Source organism: Hippopotamus amphibius, chromosome 2 (genome assembly GCF_030028045.1).
Source record: "Hippopotamus amphibius kiboko isolate mHipAmp2 chromosome 2, mHipAmp2.hap2, whole genome shotgun sequence".
Classification (NCBI taxonomy): domain Eukaryota; kingdom Metazoa; phylum Chordata; class Mammalia; order Artiodactyla; family Hippopotamidae; genus Hippopotamus; species Hippopotamus amphibius.
Window position 1 is genome coordinate 64,650,062 of NC_080187.1, and position 9,314 is coordinate 64,659,375.

Here is a 9,314-nt window from a genome sequence, read left to right on the forward strand (position 1 = left end):
CCCTCCATTGTGTTTGTATCATATTCCAAGAAACAAAGGAGATGCCACTCTTTGGAGCAGAACTAGCCACACAGCCTCCAGTCAGGCTATTGCTCAAGGCACAGACATGAAGCAGCAGGTTTTTCCACCCTCTGCAATCTTAAGGACCTGTGACCCAAGGGCAACTGTAAAACCCACATGTTAGAATAACTTAGATTTCTTGTGATAGACAGTAAACAAATGGACAATGGCTAGACTTTACATGGCAATAGAACTCTGATCCACAAAAGAAAACTCTGCAGCAACCACCCCAGAACTGTCAGGACTTCCTGAAAGGCTAACAACTTCTCATTTTTGCTTCCATTTCCAGGAAAAACCAGAGAAATCCAAATATTCTCCCCAAACCAATCACATAAGATGTTCCATTTCCAGTTATTCCTCTTCCAGCTTCCTCATGATAACAGCCTCTAATCAGGCTTACGGAAACTTTCCTGTTTTCTCACTATAAAGCTTTTCCTTACCCAGACAAGAATTGTCTCCCTCCTCATAGCAAGTTGTTCCCATGCAGGTGGTCTTCACTTATTTCCATGTGTGAATACTTGTGTTGACTGCCATGACTACTTCTAAAAAAAGAAAAGAAACAAAACAAAACACTCCACCCATACAATGTACTTCTGTAACTACCTGAGAACTTCAGGCCCTTAGTCGTGTTTGAGAGGAAATGGATTCTACTCGAAAGGACATGAAATAGCAATGTTTAATAAATTGATTTTTAAAAATATTTGTCTGTACTTCTACAAGGGTTACCAATTTAATTTTAACTAAGAGTTTACAAATCCACATCCACTATGACTCCACTTTTGTTAGAGAGAGAGAGATGCCTATAAAAGAGTTATGGGTGAGGGGACGAGGGTGTTTAATTTCTAAAATACATTTTCTATAACGAATGTTTCTTATACAATTTTTTTAAAGTAACTTTTAAAAAAGTTTCTGAATTTATTTTCTTAAATCTTTAGCTCTCTCTTTGGCCTCCATCTAAAACATTTCTTATATCCATGTAAATCCTGACATTAAATGTGATTGAACTACATTTTTAGAAGTACATTTCTTATATCTCAAGAGAAGTACTTTGGATATTGAGGAAGACTTAATGATCCATAATGCAGAGCGTGGGGAAGCAAAAGCGGATTCCGTCCTTTCTGAACCGCTCTCCCTTTTATTAAAACAAATTTTCCTGTAAATAACTCATTTCTGTTGGTTTTGAGGAAAGCTTGACAGGCAAGATCTACCCCTGACCGGGGAAGACAGGAAAGGAGCATTACAAGATGCCACGCCTCCTCTGGAGACCCACCCGGCGCGTCCCCTTTCCCGCCTGGGATTTGGGCAGTGACCGGCGCGTCACGTGCTTTGAGGAAGGGCCATTCCGCTCCGGTTCTTCTCAAACCCAGCCGGTACCACCCTCAGCCCGGGAGGGGACGTGTCTGCCGGCGGGCTCTGTGTTCCTCCCGCCCTCCCCACCTCCGCTGTGGAGTAAGCGCGAACCCCGCGACTACACAGTTCTCAACCCTTCCGCAGACTTTCACCAAAAACTCTAGGACTGAAGGAGGCACGGGGTTACGCTGAAAATCCACTCGGGGCTGCCTGTAAGCTTCTTTCCGTGAACCACCGGCCCAGCGCACTCGCCATAATGAGTTGACCCGGGTCCCCAGGGAGGCGCCGGACTCCTCCTCAGCGCTGCCCAGGGGCCCCCATATCTTCGTCTTCGGTTCCATTGAGCCCAGCACCGCCTTCCCTGGGACAAGTTGGGAGAGAGTCGCATCACGCGCGCAGAGTACCCACGCCCGGAGGCCCTGCCCACTGGTCAGCTCAGCCAATCGTGGCGCGGCCAGGCCGCGGAGGCGGGGCCGGGCGGGCTGCAAAGCGGGGCCTTAAAGGCTGAGTCAGGCACGACCCGGCCAGAACCTTCGGCCCCGGCGACCTCTGGAGAGGTACGTGCGTCTGTGGAGTGCGCCTGCGCAGCTGTGGCAGCCGCGGGTCAGCGACCCAGTCTGGGACAGGGAGGGTCAGGGACAGGGACTGGAGGAAGGGTTATCCAGGGACCCGGGCGAGGGGCTTTCCGCGACCCCCAGGAACGGCAGCGTCTGCGCGCCGGGAGTTGACGAGGCTGGGTCGGCGCTCCCTGGAGCTTTGGCAGCCTGGAGGTGGGGAAGGGGGAAGGGCTATTTGGGAAAGCCAGGGAGGCGCGGGGAGCACCCGGGCGTCCTGGGCAGGTCAGCCTCTGGGAGGTGGTGGGCACAAGTCCGGGTCGGTCGCCGCAAGCTGACCCCCGAACGCTGGGCTGTCGAGCCCGTCGCTCCCTGGGCCGTAAACATCCTCTGGAAGCGACGGGTGTGTGCGGAGGGCTGGGAGCGGGGCAGCACGTCACTGGCCTGACCCCGCCTGCGGCGCTGGTGCGGACTCCGCCTGGGCGAGTTCTCTGAGCCCCAGGAGTCTGGCCCTGTCCGGGCACGAGACCTGGCTCTCTGGGCGCCGTCGTGCCACGTGATCGCGTACCCTGTTTGGAGGGCGAGGGAGGGGGTGCGGGCTACACAGGGCAAGGGTAGGGACGGTAGAGCGCTGGGTGCACTCCTGCCCACCTTCTCCTGGGAAGGCTTTTCAGAAAAGTTTCAATTCAGGTGGCGGGGATTCGAAGGCGTAATTCACCCCCTGCCGTATATTTGCCAAGAAGAAAGGTGTGCGGTAACCACCTCTTTGGGATCCATGTCTGTCCCTACTTAGGATCAAGCGTCCTGATAAATAAAACTCTTGGGTCACTTCCGTACCTTCAGTAAATAACTTGGACTAACGGTTTCCTAGTTGTTGCCCTAAGATTACTACCCGTAAGTTGCGGCGGAGGCCCTTATCAAAACCATATTATCATTGTACTTACAGTGAAGTCTATCTCAATTCCTATAGCACTTTGTCAGGCTGTTTTTCATTTTGATGGCTGAAGCAAATACCTCCACTGTGTAGTCTCTGACCTGTTTTTCTGCCCCCATATCTTTAGCCTTTTTCCACAGAGCTTCCATAAATATTTGAGATCATTTAAATGTTCTTAGTCTACCAGAGTGGCTGTAACATCTCAGGAGAAAGTAGGACAGCTTTTTTTGAAGGATTGACCTCATCAAATACTAATTTCTTTTTCCTTCCTAGGTTTTTGAAACATGAATCCTTCACTCTTGTTGACTGCCCTTTGCTTGGGAATAGCCTCCGCTGCTCCAAAACTTGATAAAAGTTTAGATGCACTCTGGCACCAGTGGAAGACAACGCACAGGAGACTGTATGGCATGGTTGGTAACATGTGAAAATGTCCAGAGGGATCCCACAGAGAATGATCCTTGCTGTTGGAGTTTATAGCCAGAGAGTAGTTTTTTGTTTAATTTTTTTTTTCCTGCGTTGGGTCTTCGCTGCTGCGCATGGGCTTTCTCTAGTTGCAGTGAGCGGGGGCTACTCTTTCATTGTGGTGCAAGGGCTTCTCATTCGGTGGCTTCTCTCATTGTGGAGCATGGGCTTAGGCGCACAGTCTTCAGTAGTTGTGGGTCATGGGCTCTAGAGCACAGGCTCAGTAGTTGTGATGCACAGGCTTAGTTGCTCCACAGCATGTGGGATCTCAAACCCATGTTCCCTGCACTGGCAGGTGGATTCTTAACCCCTGCACCACCAGGGAAGTCCCAGGGAGTAGTTTCTGGAGTAGTTTCATCAGATTTTGCCAAGGCAGCGACTTAATGGCACCTATTTTTGCGCACAGCATGGGCATATTTTCCTATGTCAGAGTTTGGAGAACAGCTCCCAGAAGTATCCAGCCATTCTTGACAATAGTTTTTCTTTTTCTCTGTGTGCAAATCCATTTGGTGAAAGTGGATTGGGTTTTAAGTAGAAATAAAAATGACCAGTTATATGTTTACATCTAGAATGAAGAAGGATGGAGGAGAGCAGTGTGGGAGAAGAATATGAGAATGGTTGACCTGCACAATCAGGAATACAACCAAGGGAAACATGGCTTCACCATGGCAATGAATGCCTTTGGTGACATGGTGAGTGTGACATGAGTTGCTGAACTTTTTGTGCCTCCTCTCCTCATTACTTTAGCAAAATAACTTCTTTTTCAACATTTTATTTACTTTTCTTTAAAGACCAATGAAGAATTTAGGCAGATGATGAATGGCTTTCAAAACCAGAAACACAAGAAGGGGAAGGGGAAAGTGTTCACTGAACCTCTCTTTCTTGAAGTCCCCAAATCTGTGGATTGGACTCAGAAAGGCTATGTAACTCCTGTGAAGAATCAGGTAAGACAGTATTCAGATTCAGATCTTCCTAAGAGTGTTTAAGTATATGGGGTGTTGTTGGTCTTTGTCTTGTAAACTGATAGCTTTTTTATTTTCAGGGTCACTGTGGTTCTTGTTGGGCCTTTAGTGCCACTGGTGCCCTTGAAGGACAGATGTTCCGGAAAACTGGCAAACTTGTTTCACTGAGTGAGCAGAATCTGGTAGACTGCTCTCGGCCTCAAGGCAATGAGGGTTGCAATGGTGGCCTAATGGATAATGCCTTCCAGTATGTTAAGGACAACGGAGGCCTGGACTCAGAGGAATCTTATCCATATCTTGGAAGGGTAAAAGGAGCTCCTTATCTTGTCATTACATGTCTGCTTTTGAACATTTTCAGAGATAACAGATACCTTATTCAGCATTCACATTTTAGATGCAAGCTGTCAGAACTGTCTTTAGAAATTATCAGCTTTTGCACAGGTCTCTGATTTGATGGTTAACATAGCGTGTCTTACTTCTTTGTAACATGTAGATTATGTGCACCATTCTGCATTTAATGCATATTTCTCCATAGTGAAAAATTTCCTTTGGCCAGGTAGATCTCAGTGGTCTCATTGAACAAATATCTGCTGATTTTTCAGTTTCACACCAATCAGTAGCATTTCGCTGAGTTGCTTTATAACAAAATTGACTTTGAAATTATTAAGCTGCACACTGCTGAGTCTTATGGTCCTAGAATTCATGTTCCCCGGAAGGTGGATGATAGTAACCAAGTCTCTTTCCCCTTCACCTTTAAAAGGAAACAAATAGGTGTAGCTATAAGCCCAACTGTTCTGCTGCCAATGACACTGGCTTTGTGGACATCCCTCAGCGGGAGAAGGCCCTTATGAAGGCAGTGGCAACTGTGGGGCCCATCTCTGTTGCTATTGATGCAGGCCATACATCCTTCCAGTTCTATAAATCAGGTAGGTGTTTGTCTTTTATTATAGAAATTCAGGCAGGCAAAATTGAAAATCACCACCATGACTGTCTTTGGTATGGAGTCCTGTTTTCTAGGACTGTAGAATTTTGAGTGTATGCGTTTAATAATGAAGTTTCCATTTGACATTATACTTTAAGCATTTTCTCATGATGACAAACTCTTCATAAATATTTTTAAATGGCTATGTGATTCTTTGTATACAACCTAATTTATGTAACTATTTTTCAGCTGTTGGGTCCTTTTTCCAAAAGATTTTTACTGTTGTAGTTAGAACTGTAAAGAGCCCTGTGGTTCAAGGATTTTTTTGTTTTGTGCTGTTTTCTTAGTTGGCATTCAAGGAATAGAGAGGATTATGCTATTTAATATTAGTAGTTGTAGTTGAATGCCTAACTCACCTTAGCCTTGATAACTAGGTCTTATTATTGGAAATATTTTTTAAGTAGAAAATATATTTAAGATTTTGTTGAATTTTGCTGATTTCTAGTGAGTTGAGTTTTTTCCTTTTCATCAGCCATTACTATTTTTGGTCAAATATTTGTCTTATTTGGAATTTGTTTATGACATTTCATTGAATTTTGAGATGCTTCCCTTAATTGGTTGATAGGGTGGGTTACTGTCAAGTGTCACTTGGAACTCCTCACCCCAACACTGAATTTTACTCTCGCAGGTATTTATCACGATCCAGACTGCAGCAGCAAAGATCTGGATCATGGTGTTTTGGTGGTTGGCTATGGCTTTGAAGGAACAGATTCAAATACAAATAAATTTTGGATTGTCAAGAACAGGTATAAAACTCCAAATGTTATATTTATATTTTAAATTGAAAAGGGAATCCTTATTTGGAACCAGTATTTGATTTTAGGTCCAAAAAAGCTTAATTTTGAAATCCCAGAAGTCTTTTCTCCCACTTAAACACAGAAGTACTGATATGTGATAAGATTCTGTAGCAAGTTTATTGGGGTTATTATGTATTTGTAACATTGCATTTCTAAATTCTGAAAATTTTCTTAATTCAGAAATACATCTAGCCCCAGGCATTTCAGATAAAGGATATTGCACCTGTAGAGTTGAGGGCTCATTTCCTTTTTCTGTCTCTAATTATTGAACAAGAAGTAGTGGGCAGAAACATCTGCCTCTGCCGATTCTTTAAGTCTGAAAGATTGTCCAAGAGTCCAGTGGCCTCTATGCATCCTTTCTGTTATCATTTGATGTCCTGCCATTGCATTCTACTCCCAGCTCTCAGAGGTCTTTGAGGGTTGTAAGGATCCATTTTCACAGCTAAAGTTCTTTAATTGAGATGATGTGTAAGATAGCCTGTGGAGACAGACTGCTACATTAGAATCCCAGTTCTGTCTCAATTTCCTATCTTAAAAAGTTAAGATAAGGACCCATAAGGGTTAATATACTTATAAGTATATGTAACAGAACTTGAATAGTATCTGATACATGGTAAGCACTATTTTAATTATTAGTTGTTATTATTAATGAAGCTAATGTGTACTTGATTCTTTGTATTAAATGGAAAACATGTTCTTCTTTCAGTTGGGGTCCAGAATGGGGCTGGAATGGCTACATAAAAATGGCCAAAGACCAGAACAACCATTGTGGAATTGCCACAGCAGCCAGCTATCCCATTGTGTGAGCTGATGGATGGTGATAAGAGAGGACTTGAGGACAGCACATCTGGAGGAATTTTATCTTAAAACTGACCAAACCCTTATTGTATAAGATAAAACACTTGAATCATTGAGGATCCAAGTTGTGATTTGAATTCTGTGACATTTTTATAAGGGTAAAATGTTATCACTACTTTAATTACTGTTATAAATAGCTTTCTAATGTTGAAGACTCATTGCTTAACTCTGAGACTTTTGAATTTTCATTTTTTAAAAGGATATATAAAACTTTACCTTTTACAATAAATTTTGATTCAATACGTAAAGGTGGAACTTTCTCTTTTTAATGCATTAACTTATAGTATAGTAGTCGAGGTATATAACTGGGTTATAAAGACATACCTGAATGTGTCAATGGTGCATTAGGAGAAAGATACTGGGTGGCTCTCCAGATATTCTAGTTATAAATATGGAGATTTTATGTCAACTGTGTTACCTAGTGTTCCCAAAAGTAAATTTAATGGTTGTGATTAACAAATTTCAGGTGCTTGTTAGCAACTGGAGAAATGTGTTCAAGATCCATAAGAAATGAGGCTGGGCTACAAAAATAGTCCTCTGGCCTCGAAAGATTGATGAGAGATCACTAGGGCAAACTTGGGCTTAGCTACCTAATCTCTGAATTAAAAAACACTCAGGAAGGAACAAAACAGCCTAAGCATATGGTTACACAGATAGTGAATACAAATAAAACAGTGTTTTTGTATATTTAAAAGATGAGAAGGAAATATGCCAAACTTCTGGGTGAATTAGGGACAATAAAGTTTCAGGTCTGTCAAAGCAGAAGACACCTCCACACACTACCCTCCACCCCCGGCAGATGTCTAAATTATATTTTAGTATATTTGGTGTTTGTATAACTTTCAAAGACCTTTATAAAGCTTGCAAAAAGTTCCAAACCACATCTATCACCTAACAGGATTTTTCAAAGGAGCCAAGAGACTTGAAATAGAGCTAGAAAAAAATTTGATCATCACAAAAATCTGCAGTACAAACTTAACTACCAGTATTTTCTGTAGTCCAGATAACTAAATAGTTCCTTATTATAGTTAAATTACAAAGGAAGTAAGGAAAGGTGAGAGAGAATTCAGCAAATATGAGGAAGGAATTGGCTTATGTGGGTATGTAACTCTAACACTTGCACACCTTCTTAGGGAAGGGAAAGGGCTCTGCAAATAGGAAACCTCCATTCATAGCATACATATTTCATCAGTATCTCCAAGGTATGTTTACAGAATCTTAAAAGCAAGTATAGCCTGCCTGTTTCTATTAATGGTTGGTGATTGATGAAAGAGTAATAAGACCACATTAAGTATTTTGCCTATAAAACTTGAATTAGACCGTATTTCCTAATGTCAGTTACCTTTTGACTGATATAAAAGTCTGAAAAGCAAAGAAAAACTTCTGGGATTTAAAAAAGCAAATGTCAGTGATATCCCATCACTTCACTTTAAGCATGGAATTTCACAAATGTCCATGATCGTCTCTATTTTTAAATAAGTTAGTAAGAAACTGTTACCAAGAGCTGCTCCATGGTCTCATTCCTTAGTGCTACATTTTAAAACTTCTGTAGTTCATATAGTTACTCATTCAAGTATTAATTGGTCACTTTTATGTGACAGCACTGTATGGGCTCTGGGGACACAAGGGTGAAGCAAATAGTCACAGTCCCTCCCTTATGGAGCTTACATTCTCATGCTGCTGAGCCCATGCATAACCTCCATCCCTGCCACAAAGGCCACTTTGTTCATGAGCCCATTGGCGGCTGGGAAAAGAATCTGACTGGTATTCACAGAACAGATCATCCTATTCACTTGATTTACTGAGGTCACCCTTAGGTGAGCACTCACATGGGACACAAAAATACCCATGCTTTTTGCCCAAAGAGCTCTAGCCACATACCTCTTCTCCAGACCTCTTTGTAAGCAATTTTCCAATTATGTTCCAAGCCTCAGAGTATCCAGCCAAACCATTGCCACAGCCCATGAATCAGTATATAATCACACATCTGGCCATTTTTCCTTCCAAGCAAAATGAACAACCAGATGCTTAACGTTCTTCTCACAGGGAGAATTATCCTTCACCCCTGTCCTTCAGGGGTGTCCCAGAAAGGGGCTTTAGTGCTGCAGCTGTCCTCTTCACTTGGTGCCTGCATATCATGCAAAACCATCTGTAAATCAGGTCCAAGTTTTTTCTTCCTCAGGCAACTGACTGTAGGGAACTCCACGTGAGGCCACAGGTGCAGGCTGGGAGAGAGAAGGCAGGAGTAGGGGCTACAGGCATTTGGGCAACTCCTTAATGTAACTTACCTGTGCCTTTAGGCCCTGCTCAGGCCCAGTCTCATATATACCACTTCCACTTGATGATGGAGTGCTG

General features: G+C 43.1%; 1 protein-coding gene across 3 annotated transcripts; it reads left to right on the forward strand.

The window, feature by feature from the left end:
* The first annotated feature begins 1,819 nt into the window (after positions 1 to 1,819).
* Positions 1,820 to 7,209, forward strand: CTSV (cathepsin V). Of its 3 annotated transcripts, none has more exons than XM_057724395.1 (8): positions 1,820 to 1,967; positions 3,172 to 3,308; positions 3,930 to 4,052; positions 4,152 to 4,304; positions 4,403 to 4,627; positions 5,083 to 5,248; positions 5,933 to 6,050; positions 6,808 to 7,209. In XM_057724395.1, exons 2-8 carry the CDS (start codon positions 3,183 to 3,185, stop codon positions 6,905 to 6,907), a joined length of 1,011 nt encoding a protein of 336 aa, XP_057580378.1. In that variant the 5' UTR covers positions 1,820 to 1,967; positions 3,172 to 3,182; the 3' UTR covers positions 6,908 to 7,209. The 3 variants fall into 3 exon arrangements, with proteins under 3 accessions (XP_057580378.1, XP_057580380.1, XP_057580381.1); XM_057724397.1 differs by having other exon boundaries at positions 1,926 to 2,013; XM_057724398.1 differs by lacking the exon at positions 1,820 to 1,967 and adding an exon at positions 2,049 to 2,180.
* The last annotated feature ends 2,105 nt before the right edge of the window (positions 7,210 to 9,314 follow it).

What these genes read in the sequence shown, in the direction of transcription:
- CTSV (XM_057724395.1), top strand. Translation starts at nt 3,183, where the DNA reads ATGAATCCTTCACTCTTGTTGACTGCCCTTTGCTTGGGAATAGCCTCC. An exon ending in TGAATGCCTTTGGTGACATG is followed by an intron (nt 4,053 to 4,151) that starts GTGAGTGTGACA and finishes TTTTCTTTAAAG; the next exon opens with ACCAATGAAGAATTTAGGCA. An exon ending in TTTTGGATTGTCAAGAACAG is followed by an intron (nt 6,051 to 6,807) that starts GTATAAAACTCC and finishes TTCTTCTTTCAG; the next exon opens with TTGGGGTCCAGAATGGGGCT.